The following is a 19122-nucleotide window of genomic DNA, read 5'->3' on the forward strand; positions in this document are numbered from 1 at the left end:
ATGATAGGAACTTTTCGAAGTCACTGATTCACAGAGTCAATATAAGTTAAAAAGACTTCTCCGCACATCAACAGCAAACATGGAGATAAAAATAACCATGCAGAATTTTCCATAACACATTGATCACATGAACTGGGCTGATTTGTTTTTTAAAAAGGCAAGGAACTAAAAACTCAGGATTATTATCCACAAATGCAATCAATCAATCAATTTATGCAGAGAAACAGGAAGACAAAGAAAATCTTCAAGGATATCACAGTGGTGTCTACTGGTGTCTTGAATTTTAGGGCTGAATAGGTTAAAACAAGAACTGCAGACTGTATTCAAGCACGTCCAGCAAATCACTATGTTCAATTTAGTTTATACACTGGAGGCAAACTAAAAATTAATGTTCCATTGCAATGATACTATTTCTATTATACAGCAGAGCAACGGAAAGCACTTTAACCTTCTGAACTCTAAACTAAAAAAATTACTCATGAAAATAAGATAGTAAGTCTTTCACACTGCAGCAACCCACTTGGACTGTGTCAGTACGGGCTTATAATTTCTCAAACTTTACCAAAGTATTTTGGAGTGGGGGAACACACCCACACCCACATACAGCTTGAATTCATTGACTGTTCTTTTAATATGATAAATCAATGCTTACTTTTGTTATTCAGGAACATTGCACACTGCAAAACAGCCAAGTTCTACAACATAATTATTTGCAGTCTGTGTTACATTAGTCATCCTACCAAGAAATAAGAAGCCTAGTGCAGCTGGGGATGGGGAAAAAAGATTTGTGGCTGATGATGTGCTTATTTGTTGCAATATTAAATATGGCCATTATAAAGTCCATTGTGATGCAAGCTATAATCATGTCTCTTCATATCTTATTCAAATGAATGCTGATTTCAGATGGTAACATAGCTTTTCCCAATCTGGTTCCCTTCAGATGTATTCGACTGTGACCTCTATTGTTCCTAGGGAGAGTGAACGATGGTCACATTGGGAAAGACCGGATTAATACATCTGTCAAAGATTCCGTGGCCACTACCTATTTATTTGTTTATTCTACAGCTCAGTAATAATCTATGTTGCTCTTCTTTTTGTTACTGAGACTTGATAAGAAGTCATCTCTAGTTATAAGGACTAGTAAAAGCTCCATACAAAATCCTACAGAATTGAGTTTGACAGTAGCAGATTAGAGTCAAATTATATGGATGTTAACGCTAAATGTTTACTTCCATCTGAGCACAAGATTTAAAAAAAAACACAAATGGCACAGAGGGGAGGAATAATTAGTAAGATCAAAGCAGTTGTAGGAGGGAATTTAACCATCTTCTCCCTGCCACAGTTGTTCTGAAGCTAGCATTTGCTGGTGTGTGGGGACATCCCAATTGGCACCCTTTACTGACATTTTCTTCTAAAGATCCTGTGCATGCTATATACGGTTCCTGCATGATCATTTTCTTTTATGCATAATGAAGAAGGGTATTGCCTATGATCCACCTGGCACCAACTTCCCGTGGAAAGGAATATTTCCCTTATGATCATTGGAAGTAGAATATCTCGGGAAAATCTTCAATATCATGTTACATCCGCATCATTCTTAGCTGGCCAACCATGATGAGACAAGTTAGTAGCTCTGTATTTAACTCTATATATTAAAAAGTTCCTTGGGGATTATTTTCCCAACAAAAAAAGATATAAATTTTTCATTTAAATGTAGTTCAGGCACTGTAGCCTACACAAACACAATTGACAATTAGATTAATTTATTTGCAATGTAATCCTATACATCTCTACACAGAAGTGACACTATTGAGCAAAATGGGCTTTACTTCTAGAAGATTACAACTTTAATAAACTAAAAATCGAAGGAATACTTAGACATACAACCTTGACTGATTTTTAAACGACTGTAAAAAACTGTAGAAGACTGATGCAATCTTTGAAATGTCAAACCCAATCCATTCTCATATCAAAAGCAACATCTCTGGGATGGTGCCAGCTGCCAGACAAAAGCACACAAGTCTGAAAAAGGGGTGGGGAACTGGCCCTCCAGATGTTTTGGATGTCAAATTCAAAAAGTCTATCCAGTATCTAGTCTCTCCGATAAGAGACAGTGTGGGAAACACTGTGAAAAATACCTGGGTGACCAGTGATTCCTCACTTTACATAAAACAAAATAATGTTTTCTCCCTTTCTGCATTATTGTCAGAATGATATGAAAATGTAAAGATGTGATGGATTAATGTTAGTCAGGTCAATTTACAAAATTCATTTAGTTTGGTAACAGACCTAGTTCTAATCTAAAAATAATCTGATCAGCATGGGGCCTGTACGGATCATGCTGAAGAACAGACTAATCAGATGAATTTATCTGCTGAACTGAATGCCTCCTGCAAGTGCAGAAATGCCATTTTAACTTGAAAACCAATTAATATATTCCTAAACAGGGACATATTCTGGTGCCAGAAATGAGAACCATTTGATTCGTATGCAACATTATTCATCATTTCCCTCCATGATTAGATTTTATTAGAAGAATGTGAGGCCTTAGTAAGTTTGCCTCTTTTTCTCCTAATGAATATATGAAGAGAGTCCAACTGCATCCTGACAATTTCAGCTCCTCTTTCTTCTGAGTGTGTTAAATGCAGACAGGTCAAAGTGTGTAAAATTTTCCCAGCATTTTAAAAAAAAGGGGGGGACTTCATAAGTGCCTTCAAAGCAGTGCTGGCCCAGTATTCAAACTATCTGAAGGAGATTCCTGTAGTGAACAACTATTTCAAAGTAGTCTTGAATCCTATACTGTGGTGCCTCGACTTATGAACTTAATTGGTTCCAGAACTCCAGTCATAATTCAAAATGGTCATAAGTCGAAGCACCATTTTCTTTTCTTTCTTTCTTTCTTTTTTTTAGGAATGCATTGAAATGCAATTAATCCATTCCAGCCAAAGAAAAAAATAACCAAAAAACTCCACAAAAAACATTGCAAGACCCATCGGAAACGCGATTAATCCGTTCCGGCCTAAGGGGGGGGGGGGGAGAAAAGCATACAAACTGTGCAAGACCCTTCGGAAATGCAAAAAAAGCAAAGCAGAAAGCAAACAAACCGTGCAAGACCATTCAGAAATGAAAAAACAAACAAACAAAAAGAAAAAAACAAGAAGAAAGCAAATAAACCATGCAAGACCCTTCGGAAATGAAAAAAAGGCAAAGTAGAAAGCAAACAAACCCCGCAAGACCTATTGGAAATGGGGAAAAACCCAAAAGCAAACAAACCCTGCAAGACCCATCGGAAATGGGGGGGACCCAAAAGAAAACAAACCCTGCAAGACCCATCGGAAATGGGGGGGGGGGGAAACCACCAAAAAAACAAACACTGCAAGACCCTTCACAGCATAGAAACATAATCCCACCACCCAGCCCAAAACCATGCTGCAAAACCCACCCAGAACAGTTTTAAATTTTTTATTTATTTATTAGATTTCTATCCCACCCCCCTAGACAAAGTCTACTCAGGGCGGGTTCCATTAAAAGCAGAAAGCAGCACCTTACCTAACAGGCAGTCCCAAGCCTCCTCCAATCACACTCACTCTACTGTTGGGGTGAAAGAGCTACAAAGAAGCAGCCGCTTCGCCTACCAACTGTTAGCAATTTGAATTCCACCTTTTTCCCCTGCCTTTTTTGATCGTAACTTGAACCCCCCGCCGCAAGTCGAAGCAAAATTTTGCGGCCGGGGCTGGCCGTAACTCAAAATGGTCGTATGTTGGGACGTTTGTAAGTCGAGGCACCACTGTAGTGGCAGACTCTAGTCATTGATGTGAGCTCCATTTTATGGAGTGAACAACTATTTTAATTCTCAAAGTACAGAGTGAAACGATAAATAAGCTGTTCTGCTATGCTGTTATCTAGCCAAATAAAGGATAAACTGCAATAAGGAAGGAAGTGCTGCTACAGACAAAAGTTTATGATTCAAGACTACTTTGAAAAATATGCTTCAAAATTACTTTGGGTAATAAAAACAAAAATGGACTTAAAGCTTCCTTAATAATCCTTGTTTGCATACTTATTGAGGCATGAATGGCTCTTGAGAGGCCCAACTTATTGTCCTGAAAAATCCCCTAGTCCACACTATTTTTTATGACCCTAGTCACACAATCATTGGAGTATCTTCCAAAAAACATTTTTGATACAACAGATCTCAATTATATTTAGGTTTTTCATGTTCTTCACTTAGATAAACAACTATGTATATCAAATAATAGCCATATGTATTAGTTTTGGCTGAAATCTTAAGCACTTGTGCCTGGAAATCCTATTGAAAACAATGGTACCCCTGAAGAAACATAATTTTCCTAAATAAATGAACAAATACTGCTTGGCCCCTGGCTAGCTTTCCATAAGGTATAAACTAAGATTTAACCATCATATATTCTAAAGGTAGCCTCTTATGACTCATCCTCATTTCCAATCTGCATAATATTCTGTTATATGTTGTCAAGTTGTTTTCAACTTACCATAAATCTAATATGATTTCTGAGGTATGTAAGACGCTCAAAGAGCAGTTAACTATTACTAGCTTCCAAAACATTTCCATGGCCAAACAAGGATTTGAATTCTTATAATTTTTATAATGTTGGCTTAAGAATTGTTATAACACAAAAGAATTCTATAACATTTTATAAAATTATCTCAATTAATAGTATTTATACTATAACAGGCTCCACAGTTATCAGGTACTTACTGAGTGTATTTTCAGCTGCTGGGCACAATACAGGCCCAGAGGTTCTTCAGCATGCCTTAGTGGCCAATATGTCTCACAAAATCCATAGCAAATCATTACATGCTTAGATCTCAAAGCGAACCAGGGTGTTGATCTTCCCTAGTTCACAAGACGAACATGTGGGCTCCTGCAGTCCTTGGACACTATGGATGCACATAATAGCGCCTCTTCCCCTATACAGTATTTGGCTAACCTCTCTCTGTACTTCAAGCAGAAGTAAGGTATGTGTGCAAGAACAGACACAAGGTTCTAACTAGGGGACATGGAAGGGACACCTTGCCTGGGTTGAACTTTGGTCCGCACCACTGACACGTATGTGTACAGCTGTTCGGCAACTGAATGGTTCCATGAATATGCCTGTCCTTCAAAACAGGAGATGAGTACAAAGAATATGACAGACCCCCTTCTAGTCCCATTCACAGAGATTTTTGTAGTTTACCATACCCTTTGCTGAGCCCAGATGCTGCATTTCTGCCAGTATTACTCTGCAGATGACTAGTATTTAATCAAAGCTGCCTCAGCTCCTATCACTGCTCTTATCACATGCCCGACAGGGATTAGCATAGAGGGAAAAGCGCAAGCACACTATCATATCCTTGTATTAGGAATGTTTCTTTAAGAAAAATAGCTACCTTTTCCCCTCTTCTCTTCCACTTTGGAAAATGAATTCATTGTCTTCCGAGCCCAACTGCACGTTACAACGCAGCCCCATGTAACATTAGCTTCCCAGTTGCTTTCTACTACAAAACATCTGGATCAGAGGATAACTTGCAAAACAGAAATACTATTTCAACTGCATCTCTCTGCAGTCTCTCTCTTCAATTGTTTTTCTATGAGCTCCGAGTCCCAAGTTTGTGAAGTGTACATGCAGGATCTTCATCCTTGTATGAAAAAAGTTTCTAGGGTTAAAGAAATTGCAGGAGATTGCTAGACTCTGGTAGTGGAAAGATTAAGTATGCCATCTCTACCTGCTTTTTGCCTGTGATAAGCAAATGTTATTTTGTTACATACATTTAGTGTGTTATACACAGATCCACCTATAGGGTGCCTTCCTACAAAATCCCATTATTTCTTGCTATCTACACAAATGAGTGGAGTGCAACAGGAAACTGGAGGCTCTAATAGAATCAAGTGGAGAGTGCTTTCTATTCAATTATATTCCTAAAAATACTTCTAGGAATATGCGCTGCCCATATTATTCATCTCTTTTATTGTGGATAAACCATTTCAAATAAATATGTATCGCTATTTAAAATCACCATTTCCAAATAAATAGATTGACATTTGGCATATTTTTAGTTCAACATAAGTCAAACCAAACTAGACTGTAGCCAGAATATTGCAATCTCTAGACAATAAAACTCTTTCTAGCTTGAAGTTATAAAATTCTACCTTTTCCAGGCTTAAAATGGTTCTATTTCAGCAAAGTCAGCTTCACTGAAAGGCTTAAGAGAATTAATTTCAGATGGAATTAAGGGTCAGTGGTGGATTAGTTACTAAACAGTGAGCCAATGAATAAGAATAAACATTATGGAGATTTAACAGCTTCTCTCCTTCCGCTGTTATTGTGCCTATCCAAGGAAATCATCTGTTTCCTCAGAAACATGTCCCTGTATTTGGCTAACTAGTTAAAAAAATAAAATAAAAATATTAAATAAAAACTATACTATGTACTCTGCAGTTACACAACCTAATAATAATAATAATTGTGTGCCGTCAAGTCAATTATGACTTATGGTGAACCTAAAGCTATGTTAAAAAAAGGAGGAAGCCTCACGGTTTACAGCATGAGAGAAAACATGCTTTCAAGAAGAACAAGGAAAGCTTACCTCATCTTTGTTTCTAACAAATGCTTTTATAATGCAGACCCACAGATGGTATTTTTAAAATGCTCTCTTTCTGACTACGTATCTCCTTTCCACTGAGAAACGAAACTAACTGCATCTCTGGTGATATGCTGAAGAGTCTATGTGCTGTTTGGTTTGTGGTGACATCAACAGGAAAATAGGGGAGGCTTCTTTGGCACACCTCATGCTCAAAACTTCTTTCTTAAAGGCACAGAGCTCTGCTGAACCACAATGAATTTCCCTACTACAGCAGGAAAGACAAAAACTATACCCTGAGTTGTTGTACAGCTGTCCTTTTTCTGCACAATCTTGTGCCAAAAATGTAAAAAAGAGAAGCATTTTGAATACTGCCATATAATTTAAGATTATTGCACAGGAAATATTTTGAAGTAGCCATAAATAGAGTACAATGAAAGCACATAAGAATCCTTCCAGGGAGATCATGCAAGATTTGTTGACAGTGCCATCCTAGCCTAGTCCACTGGTTCTTAACCTTGGGTTACTCTGGTGTTTTTGGACTGCAACTCCCAGAAGCCTTCACCACCAGCTGTGCTGGCTGGGGTTTCTGGGAGTTGCAGTTCAAAAACACCTGACTAACCCAAGGTTAAGAACCACTGGCCTAGTCTACTCAAAAGTGAGCCCACCTGAGCATTGTCCCTTGAATGAGAAAGCATAGCACGTGTTGGTCAGCATTTATAGAGGGCAGCTGCAACCCAACAAAGTTAGAAGCTTATAATGTGGACCTGCTTGGGTGGAGCTTTACTAAAAACTAAAGAGAGATCCTTCCACAGAACATAAGGAAAGTTTTGGTTTCTTTGAAATTTTTCTGCTCATGTTTATTTTTCTCTGGTTTTTCAACAATCGCACGAACTCAAGTGATCATTGATCATAGGCCATGTGTACATGTGTATAAGACAGAGAGTTACATCCATTTTGGGCCTGATCAATACTAGTTTAAGTTCTATTATTAAACAGGTCTTCTCCAAATGAGTAAAGATGAATTTTGTCCCTTGGTATGGGATGGAAAACACTTTTAGAAATTAATTTTGTTGAAATTAAATTTGTGACTGCAGTTGCCAAGTCTCAGAGTCCTACTTAAAGTCTCAGTAATGGCTTTCCTTCCCTGCGTCTCTAGAGAGATCTCATGGTGAATTGTGCTACGGTATCAGAAAGTTTTATTTTTCTGTCTAAGATGACTTTAAGACTTGTCTGTCTAAGATGACTTTAAGACTTGTGCACCTGTATCCACCGACTCCTAGCTGTGGTTTACTGGAATGTTTACTTGTGCTTCATGTATTTAAGTGTGCAATGTTGTTGGAACACCAATAGCCTTAGCCATGCACCCTCTTGCACAAGCCCTTGTAGCAGCAACGAACTGCTGAGTGGAGGTAACTCCCCTGGGACTGGCAGTGAGCCTTTCACCGGCCCCAGAAAGATCATATTGCTGGACACTTCCTCTCCGCTACAAGTTATGGTAAGGAAGCACAAGATGTGAGCCTCAGCGGGGGACGGAAATGACTGCTGCAGCTCCTGGGCATATTTGCCAGCAGTTATTAAAAATGTTGGGGTTTTAACATCTGGGTTTGGGTTGCCATTTTTCCTGATTAGCTACATTTTACCTTAGACTGATTATATTCTCTGCAGCCAAAGATGGAGAAGCTCTATGCAGTCAGCAAAAACAAGACCTGGAGCTGATTGTGGCTCTGATCATCAGCTTCTCATAGCAAAATTCAAGCTTAAACTGAAGAGAATAGGAAAAAGCACTAGGCTCCTCAGGTACAATGTAAACCAAATCCCTTATGAATACACAGTGGAAGTGAAGAATAGATTTAAGGAACTAGATTTGGTGGACAGACTGCTGAAAAACTATGGATGGAGGCTCGTAACACTGTACAGGAGGCAGCAACATTGTACAGGAGGCAGCATCCCAAAGAAAAAGAATTGCAAGAAAGCAAAGTGGCTGTCCAACGAGTCCTTACAAACAGCAGTGAAGAGACAGGAAACAAAATGCAAGGGAGATGAGGAAAGTTACAGAAAATTGAATGCAGAGTTCCAAAGAATAATAAGGAGAGACAAGAGGGTCTTCTTAAATGAACAGTGCAAAGAAATAGAGGAAAATATAAGGGAAAATCCAGAGATCTGTTCAAGAAAATTAGAGATATTAAAGGAACCTTTTGTGCAAAGATGGACATGATAAAGGACAAAAATGGGAGGGACCTCACAGAAGCAGAAGACATCAAGAAGAGGTGGCAAGAATACAAGAAAGAGGAATTAAACCAGAAAGATGTCACGGACAACCCAGATAGTGCAGTTGATGACCTTGACCCAGACATCCTGGAGAATGGAGTCAAGTGGGCCTTAGAAAGCATGGCCAACAACAAGGCCAGTGGAGGTGATTGCCGGAAGAAATATCAACAACCTCAGATATGCAGATGATACCACTTTGATGGCAGAAAATGAGCAGGACTTAAAGAACCTCTTAATGAGGGTGAAAGAGGAGAGTGCAAAAATGATCTGAAGCTCAACATCAAAAAAACTAAGATCATGGCCACTGGTCCCATCATCTCCTGCCAAATAGAAGGGGAAGATATGGAGGTAGTGACAGATTTTACTTTCTTGGGGTCCATAATCATTGCAGATGGTGGCAGCAGCCACGAAATTAAAAGACTCCTGCTTCTTGGGAGGAAAGCGATGACAAATCTAGACAGCATCTTAAAAAGCAGAGACATCACCTTGCCAACAAAGGCCCGCACAGTCAAAGCTATGGTTTTCCAGTAGTGATGTATGGAAGTGAGAGCTGGACCATAAAGAAGGCTGACTGCCGAAGAATTGATGCTTTTGAATTGTGGTGCTGGAGGAGACTCTTGAGAGTTCCCTGGACTGCAAAGAGAAGAAACCTATCCATTCAAAAGAAAATCAACCCTGAGTGCTCCCTGGAAGGACAGATCCTGAAGCTGAGGCTCCAATACTTTGGCCATCTCATGAGAAGAGAAGACTCCCTGGAAAAGACCCTGATGTTGGGAAAGATTGAAGGCAAGAGAAGGAGGAAACAGAGGACAAGATGGTTGGACAATGTCATCGAAGCTACCAACATGAAATTGACCAAACTCCAGGAGGCAGTGGAAGACAGGAGGGCATGGAGTGCTCTGGTTCATGGGGTCATGAAGAGTTGGACATGACTTAATGACTAAACAACAAAAACTTGATTCTGGACCTATGCACCTGAATGACCTTCATGCCCACCTCCGTAATCAGCTAGCCTAAAAACAGTTTCAGGTACTTCCCTTCAACCCTCACCTTCAAGGACCCACCCTTGCAGAATGGCAAGGGCCTACTCTCAAGTTTTGGCCTTGAATCTCAGGGAATGGTGCATTGTTGATCTGGAAACTCTCTCTCTCTCTCTCTCTAATGTAATAACTCAAATGTTTGTATATGTGTCAGGAATATGAATTTCTACCTTGGCAAGGGGAGGTTTGGGCCGTACGACCCTGTGGATACCTATAATTCACCTTTATAAACTTGGAAGCATGTGTACATATTAACTCTTTCACTCACTAATAATGTTAAACCCTCTTGGTATAGATCAAGTGATTGTTTCTTGGTAAGCATTTCACAAACATGATCAATGGGGTAAAATAAATTTTGGTTGGCTTTCTTAACACAGCAAAAGTCTGTTATTGCCAGGATCATCTTCACCTCCCAAGGAACAAATGTCACTACCTTCATACTTGGCAATGCAATGAGATGTTAAGAGAAAATTGCCCTGGATTTGAACTGGATACATGCTGGTAGGTATCAGTGAGAGAGAGAAAAAAATCAAGTTTCCCTCCCTTAACAGATCAGAACTACAGCAAGGGGGGGAAAGCTCTTCTACCCCTGCCTATGACAAGTAAGTCCAAACTGAGAGTACCCGATGGTTGTTTGTTTGTTTGTTTATATCCCACCTTTCTCTTTAAAAGGACCCAAAGTGGCTTACATCATTAAAAACAGTCTTTAAAAGCTAAAAATAGTAACTATACAAATATTTTTTAAAAAATTAAACACATAATATAGTAAAATGGTAAATAAAATCCATATTAAAACACATTTAAAACAAAAGAGCACAAGAATCCATTTGAAACACCTTCTCCGACAGCCAGGAAAATCCTGCCTGAAGAGAAATGTCTTCGCCTGCTTGTGGAAGGACAGCAAAGATGGGGATAGCCTGGTTTCCTGTGGGAGGGAGTTGCTGTTCCCAGACCCCAGGAGGAGCAACAGAGAAGGCCCTCTCCTGCGTCCCCACCAAGTGCACCTGTGAGGGTGGTGGGAGTGAGAGAAAGGCCTCCCCAGATTATCTTAATGCTTGGGCAGGCTCACAGAGGGAGCTTGGATCCAAACTGTTTATGGCTTTATAGGTTAAAGGTGGTGGCGCTGTGGGCTAAACACAGTGGGACGTGGTGGCGCTGTGGGCTAAACCGCAGAAGCCTGTGCTGCAGGGTCAGAAGACCAAGCAGTCGTAAGATCGAATCCACATGACGGAGTGAGCTCCCGTCGCTTGTCCCAGCTCCTGCCAACCTAGCGGTGCGAAAGCATGTAAATGCAAGTAGATCAATAGGAACCACTTCGGTGGGAAGGTAACAGCGTTCCGTGTCTAAGTCGCACTGGCCATGTGACCACGGAAGATTGTCTTCGGACAAACGCTGGCTCTATGGCTTGGAAACGGGGATGAGCACCGCCCCCTAGAGTCGAACACGACTGGACAAAAATTGTCAAGGGGAACCTTTACCTTTACCTTTAGGTTAAAACCTGCCCTTTGAATTGTGCCCGGAAATAGATTGGCAGCCAGTGCAGCTGCTGATGTTCCTGTAACTAGCCCCAGTCAACAATTTGGCTGCAACATACTGGCCCTCGTGGTTCTAGCTCTGAGCTGGAGACAGGAGGCAAAGGCTTCTCACATCTTTAGACTTGCAATTTTGGAAATGCAGACCAGAAACAAATCCCATCCTTCAGAAACAAATCCCATCCTTCAAGGGGGGGGGGGAGGTTCAGCCATTGCAACTTTTTATGCCCCAGGTTTCCCTGATGTGCTCCTGTTACTTACTAAGCATTGTTATGTAAAAAAAACAAATGTTCTAATAATGAGAGGAATTCTGTAAACCACATTCTTGACAAGGGCTGACGGGTCCCTACTTCCAAAGGTTTCTCACCAGTAAAGGCAGTGGGCAACATTTGTGTTTCTGAAAATCTAAATCAGCTCCTACATTACTAATGACAATTCAGCATATGGTTTTTCTGCTGCCCTTTTTCCTACACTGAAGTTTTTAGTCATCTGCTATATCCTGAATACTGTACAAAACACAGATGTACATATATCCTACTAACTTTAAAATGTATGTCTATTTTAGTGAGCTAATTGCTGGTGTTTATGCATACTCTTCTTGAAAATTAAGCTTTAAATTGCAGTTCACCAATATTATCAGCAGTAATGCAGACACATAAATATGTGAAATGACTTGCCTCGGAGGGTCAGCAAAAACAATGCTATAATTGAGAGTCTGTTTACATATTAAAATGTCATATGAATGACATAATTCTGTGCACTTCTACTTTGAACAACAGGAATTGCTCCCAGGAAAGCGCAAGGCTGCAACCAACATAACCAATGTAGTTGTGATGAAAGCAGAAAACCTTCTGGCAGGAAACATGTCAGGGGACAATGCAAATCTGTGGAATTCATCACTGTATTCATCATGACTTGAACCAGGGATTATATCTTTAAGATGTGAGGACAGGTACACAAATGTATGGAAGATACATCTTTCAACTATTGAAATCAACTCCAAGGGCTGCTTCTTGCTTCCATTAAGTGGAAGCTTCTATGTTTCCCTTTATAAACGGGACAGTAGAAATAAGCAGCACAGGGCACCACATTCATCCCCTGCTTCCCAGTGATAAAAAGCAAAGCAAAGTGTTCTGCTTATATATTACGCCATATCGCTTAAAGCACTTGCTGGGTGGCTTACAGTGTAATCAAACGAACCTCGGAACGATGGAAGGCTGACTCAACACTCAACCAGCTCTCTGAGCCCTGGATCAAACTCAGGTCGTGAGCACAGTCTTAACTGCAATGCTGCAGTTTAACCACTGTGTCGTGAGGCTCCTTGCTAGGTGCCCACTTGAAGTGGAATGCTTCACTTTATAGCCATTCCCATGTGGCAACACATTTTATATTCACTAACGTTTATCAAACAATTACAAATCTGCTTATTAGGAAGCTCAAGGCACAGTGGTTTAAACTGTAGTACTGCAGTACAGATGGAGTAATTTCTACTCGAATACAAGTACCCCCGCACAGCTGGACTTAACGAGGGTCCAGCCTCTGGGACTGGCCCATCCACTCATGCATCTGCTGCCGCCGGCAGCCTCAGTCAGCCTTCCAATCACTCTCGGAGCAACGCTCTCTTTCCGCTCATCTAGCCAACTCCAGGCAGTGGGAGGGAGGATCAGGCTCATTAGGTCCAACTGTGTGGGAGGTATTGGAAGACTGACGGTGAGAGCAAGATTCCTCTCACAGAAGTGCCATCTCTCCCACCCTCTGCTGACAAGGAGGTGCAAACGCCACCTATTCCCCCTCCCAGGAAGATAAGACCACCCGGAACAGACCCGGGGATCGTAGAAGAAAAGTGGAAAGGCATGACTGTTAAAGAAAGCGGGAATGTTTTGGCAGGAGTGGAGTGACAGCCCCAGGTAGAGGTAGATGCGGGGCTTGTAGATATAAAAAGGGGGGATGGGGACCTGCCTCGTGGTTGGGAGTGGATTTGGTTGGAAGATCAATGGATGGGGAAGGTAGAAAAACTAAGAGTCTGTTTACATATTAATGGAGGAGGCGGATGCAAGAAGGAGAAGTGAGAGCACCCCTAAACCCTCTTATTGGGGAGAGCGAGAGACAAAGGAGTGGAGGAGGAAGTTAAGGGAAGAGAAGGAAAAGGTGGCGAGAAAGATTAGAATGGTGGATGATGGAGCTACAGCGGAGGGGTCCCTCAGAAGACTATGGCTGGAGGATTCCCCCGCGTGAGACCAGGCCTGGACAGATGACCAGAATGAAGACACAGTCCCCTTACTGGAAGGGGAGACAGATCAATTACTGAACTTGGACTTTATGCTGGACTGGCCGGGACCCTGGAACACCCAGGGGTGCAACCCCTTTAAAATTGAAGAGTGGAAGCCCCCCTCTAACCAGTTGTTACAGGGAGGAAATGGTTGGAATACCTTTGTTGACACAGGTTATTTGTTAAACAATTCAATAAATGTTACTCCGATTTCTAAACCAAAGAGGTCTGTCAATTTATTTGAAGAAAAACAGGAGCCTGAACCCAAACCCTTACAGATATTCGTATATGAATGCCCCCATCTCTATACTGCAGCCAAAACTCTGCTCACGGTCAGTATTTGACACCAGTGGATTCTGGCAGCCGGTTTGAGGTTCATTTAGCCTTCCATCCTTCCGAGATTGGTAAAACGGGTACCCAGCTTCCAGCAAGGAGAAGCTAGAGGAATGTGTAACTTGTGTAATTTTAAAAATTGTGAACCGGTCAGAGAGTGCTTTAAGGACTATGGGACGGTATAGAAGCAGCACACTTTGCTTTTTTATTCCCTCATGCATTTTACTAAGCTTGACAATGTGGCTGTTCGGGGCAAAACTGTTCAATTAGATTTGCAGTTTTACCATTTTATTATTAGTTCTATTAGATTTTATGAGTGGATATAGTTTATAATATTTATCTCTATATGCTGTCTTAGAGGAAAAGGTCAAATGAAATATTTAAAAAGAACCAAAGAGGATGAATATCATTTTAATGCATATCTAGGTTAAGACAAATATTTATGATGTCATACTTTCTGTTTAACTTGATGGACAAAGAGAACTCCTAGCATTTTCTTGCTCTTGAATTAATCTGTCATGTTTCTTAGCAAGCATGAAAATAAACTTACAAGCAGTAATAATTATATTGTGGTAGGGGTGGGAAGTATTTACCAGCATGAGACATGAATTGTTGTAAGTGTATTCCTCATCCAAGGACAGTGACTCTGACTTCTTTATTATAAAAAGAGTGACAATAAGAAATAATGCAGACCATCATGGTTAGATGGAGAAATGCCATCTAATTAAACTCCTATGCACTGAGTCACAGGAATGTCAGGTATGCAGTTCTGAAAGCTAACAGTATGAATTCATGTCAACATATTACTTCCACGGATTTTTAAAAAGTGTTCTACTATGAGTGGACAAATTAAACAAAATACCACAGTTTGTACTCTTCAAATCCTTTGTGCAATGGCCAACACTGAAGGTATTAATAAAAGAAATGGGGTTTGGAACAAGATTTAATAATATGATGTGTGTGTGTGTTTAGTCGTTTAGTCGTGTCCGACTCTTCGTGACCCCATGGACCAGAGCACGCCAGGCCCTCCTATCTTCTACTGCCTCCCGGAGTTGTGTCAGGTTCATGTTGGTTGCTTCGCAGACACTGTCCAGCCATCTCATCCTCGGTCGTCCCCTTCTCCTCTTGCCATCACACTTTCCCAACATCAGGGTCTTTTCCAGGGAGTCTTTTCTTCTCATGAGATGGCCAAAGTACTGGAGCCTCAGCTTCAGGATCTGTCCTTCCAGTGAGCACTCAGGGTTGATTTCCTTTAGAACTGATAGGTTTGTTCTCCTTGCAGTCCAGGGGATTCTCAAGAGCCTCCTCCAGCACCACAATTCAAAGGCATCAATTCTTCGGCGGTCTGCTTTCTTTATGGTCCAGCTCTCACTTCCATACATCACGACAGGAAAAACCATAGCTTTGACTATTCGGACTTTTGTTGGCAAGGTGATGTCTCTGCTTTTCAAGATGCTGTCCAGATTTGTCATCGCTTTCCTCCCAAGAAGAAGGCGCCTTTTAATTTCAGGGCTGCTGTCTCCATCTGCAGTGATCATGGAGCCCAGGAAGATAAAATTTGACACTGCCTCCATATCTTCCCCTTCTATTTCCCAGGAGGTGATGGGACCAGTGGCCATGATCTTAGTTTTTTTGATGTTGAGTTTCAGACCGTTTTTTGCACTCTCCTCTTTCACTCTCATTACAAGGTTCTTTAATTCCTCCTCACTTTCTGCCATCAGAGTGGTATCATCTGCATATCGGAGGTTGTTGATATTTCTTCCGGCAATCTTAATTCCGGCTTGGGTTTCTTCCAGTCCAGCCTTCCGCATGATGTATTCTGCATATAAGTTAAATAAGCTGGGGGACAATATACAGCCTTGCCGTACTCCTTTCCCAATTTTGAACCACTCAGTTGTTCCATGACCAGTTCTAACTGTTGCTTCCTGTCCTACATATAGGTTTCTCAGGAGACAGATAAAGTGGTCAGGCACTCCCATTTCTTTAAGAACTTGCCATAGTTTGCTGTGGTCCACACAGTCAAAGGCTTTCGCATAGTCAATGAAGCAGAAGTAGATATTTTTCTGGAACTGTCTGGCTTTCTCCATAATCCAGCGCAAGTTAGCAATTTGGTCTCGAGTTCCTCTGCCTCTTCGGAATCCAGCTTGTACTTCTGGGAGTTCTCGGTCCACATACTGCTGAAGCCTACCTTGCAGGATTTTGAGCATAACCTTGCTAGCGTGTGAAATGAGTGCAATTGTACGGTAGTTGGAGCATTCTTTCGCACTGCCTTTCTTTGGGATTGGGATGTAGACTGATCTTTTCCAATCCTCTGGCCACTGTTGAGTTTTCCAAACTTGCTGGCATATTGAATGTAGCACCTTAACAGCATCATCTTTCAAGATTTTAAATAGTTCAACTGGAATGCCATCACCTCCACTGCCCTTGTTGTTAGCCAGGCTTTCTAAGGCCCACTTGACTTCGCTCTCCAGGATGTCTGGCTCAAGGTCAGCAACTACATTGTCTGGGTTGTCCGGGATATCCACATCTTTCTGATATAATTCCTCTGTGTATTCTTGCCACCTCTTCTTGACGTCTTCTGCTTCTGTTAGGTCCCTCCCATTTTTGTCTTTTATCATGTTCATCTTTGCGCAAAATGTTCCTCTAATATGTCCAATTTTCCTGAACAGATCTCTGGTCTTTCCTTTTCTGTTATCTTCCTCTATTTCTTTGCATTGTTCATTTAAGAAGGCCCTCTTGTCTCTCCTTGCTATTCTTTGGAAGTCTGAATTCAAGTTTCTGTAACTTTCCCTATCTCCCTTGCATTTTGCTTCCCTTCTCCTCTCTGCTATTTCTAAGGCCTCGTTGGACAGCCACTTTGCTTTCTTGCATTTCCTTTTCTTTGGGATGGTTTTCGTTGCTGCCTCCTGGACAATGTTACGAGCCTCTATCCAAAGTTCTTCAGGCACTCTGTCCACCAAATCTAGTTCCTTAAATCTGTTCTTTACTTCCACTGTGTATTCATAAGGGATTTGGTTTAGATTATACCTGAGTGGCCCAGTGGTTTTTCCTAATCTCTTCAGTCTAAGCTTGAATTTTGCTATGAGAAGCTGATGATCAGAACCGCAGTCAGCTCCAGGTCTTGTTTTTGCTGACTGTATAGAGCTTCTCCATCTTTGGCTGCAGAGAATATAATCAATCTGATTTCGATATTGCCCATCTGGTGATTTCCATGTATAGAGTCGCCTCTTGTGTCGTTGGAAAAGAGTGTTTGTGATGACCAGCTTATTCTCTTGACAAAACTCTATTAGCCTTTGTAATATGATACAACAATTATATTCTGGAAATAAAGCAATGGTGATAGTAAATTATGGTGTCACAGATATTATAAATCTAAGTTGGGGAACAAGACAAGGATGCTCCCTATCTCTGATGTTGTTTGCTTTGATAATGCAATGATTGGCCAATGTAGTAAAAACAGATGATACAATTAAAGGGACTGAATTTCAGCAGAAAATTAAAATAAGTTGATTTGCAGATGACAATTTGTTTAAGGAAAAAACCCAATAGGAGTTATAGATAAGATACAAAAACATTTAAAGGATTTTGTGGAATTAAGTGGATTAACAATAAACTGGAACAAAACTGAAATGATGTTTTATAAATATTGTAGAAAATAAATACAAAAACTGAAAAATAAAATTACATTTAAAGAGACAGAGAGCATACATTTGGGTAAACATTTTACAAAAAAATCAAGACTTAAATAAAACAAATATGAGAAGAATAAGGAAAGAAGTAAAAGATAAGCTACAGAAATATAAAAGGTTGAAATTATCTTGGTTTGGTATAATTGCACTGTCCAAAATCAAAATATTACCAAAATTTAATTTTTTGTATTGGATGATCCCATCAGTTCTCAGAGCAAGAAATAAAGGAAATATAACAAATAATAAATGAATATTGTAATGAAGGAAAGAAAACCAAGATAAATAAGAACCTGTGGTATTTATCACACGTAAAAAGGGAGGATTCGGAATGTCAAATACTGTATTAGTAAATATTATGTTGCAAAGCAATTAAGAATTATCCTAGAAATTATAACAGACAACAAGATTATGTGGAATGATATTGAATTACAAGAATTATATGAAATTGGAGAAGTAGAAGAACATTCTTGGTATTAAAAATATTTTTAAAATAATTTAAAAGATCCAGAATACTTTTACAAATAACGTAATGGAGATTTGGAATAAATGGAGACAGATATTAACTTCTGGAATATCTCCTTTAACTCCTGTACAAGAGTTTGAAAATTTCCTAAGATATGGGATAAAGGAATTGACTAGTGTTTTAAAAACAAAACAGATATATAAATGGGAAGAATAGAAAGAAAAAAATAAATCTAAAGAACAAATAAGAACTAATTTTGCAGAAGAAATATTAAATTGGTTAAATTCAATGCAACTGGAGCAGTGAGTAATAGAGAAAAATTCAACAATGGATAGAAAATTGACCAAGTTTGAAGATATCCTAAAGAACATGGAAGACAGGGATAGATGAAAAAAGAAAAGAAAAGAAGAATATGGGTAATTTATAAAATTTTGATAGATCAGGAGAATAGTTAGGATTTTTAAAAACTATGGGAGACAGATACAAGGAAGATAGATAAAGAGGACTGGAAAACATTTGGAATAGAGGAGTTTCTAAAAATACATAAATTAGAATAAAAGAACGTGGTTACAAAACCCTTCATGGATTGCTGCCTTGTCGTGGTGAAGGGGCTTGAGTAACTCAGAGAAACTATGGGCTATGCCATGCAGGGACACCCAAGACGGACAGGACATAGTGGAGAGTTCCGACCAAACGCAATCCACCTGGAATAGGAAATGGCAATACCACTCCAGTGTCTTTGCCAAGAATGCCCCATGATCAGAAACAAAAGGCTAAAAGATATGACGCTGGAAGATGGGCCCCTCAGGTCGAAAGGCGTCCAACATGCTACTGAGGAAGAGCGGAGGACAAGGACAAGTAGCTCCAGAGCTAATGAAGTGGTTGGGCCAAAGCCGAAAGGACGCTCAGCTGTGGACGTGCCTGG

At 40.2% G+C, this 19122-nt stretch overlaps 1 protein-coding gene across 2 annotated transcripts in view; it reads right to left on the reverse strand.

Annotated features, from left to right (window-relative positions):
* Positions 1-19122, reverse strand: part of SHISA5 (shisa family member 5) — a 57444-nt gene that overhangs the window by 6926 nt on the left and 31396 nt on the right. Inside the window, exon 1 of one of the 2 annotated variants that reach the window (XM_072989751.2) lies at positions 6607-6775. The exons of the other annotated variant lie outside the window; for it this stretch is intronic. Within the exon in view, the coding sequence (XP_072845852.1) occupies positions 6607-6611 (5 nt within the window). The 5' untranslated portion in view covers positions 6612-6775. Of the gene's footprint in view, positions 1-6606; positions 6776-19122 lie in introns of those variants that run through there. 2 annotated transcript variants of the gene reach the window in all.

The sequence above is a fragment of the Pogona vitticeps genome, chromosome 2 (genome assembly GCF_051106095.1).
Source record: "Pogona vitticeps strain Pit_001003342236 chromosome 2, PviZW2.1, whole genome shotgun sequence".
Taxonomy (NCBI): domain Eukaryota; kingdom Metazoa; phylum Chordata; class Lepidosauria; order Squamata; family Agamidae; genus Pogona; species Pogona vitticeps.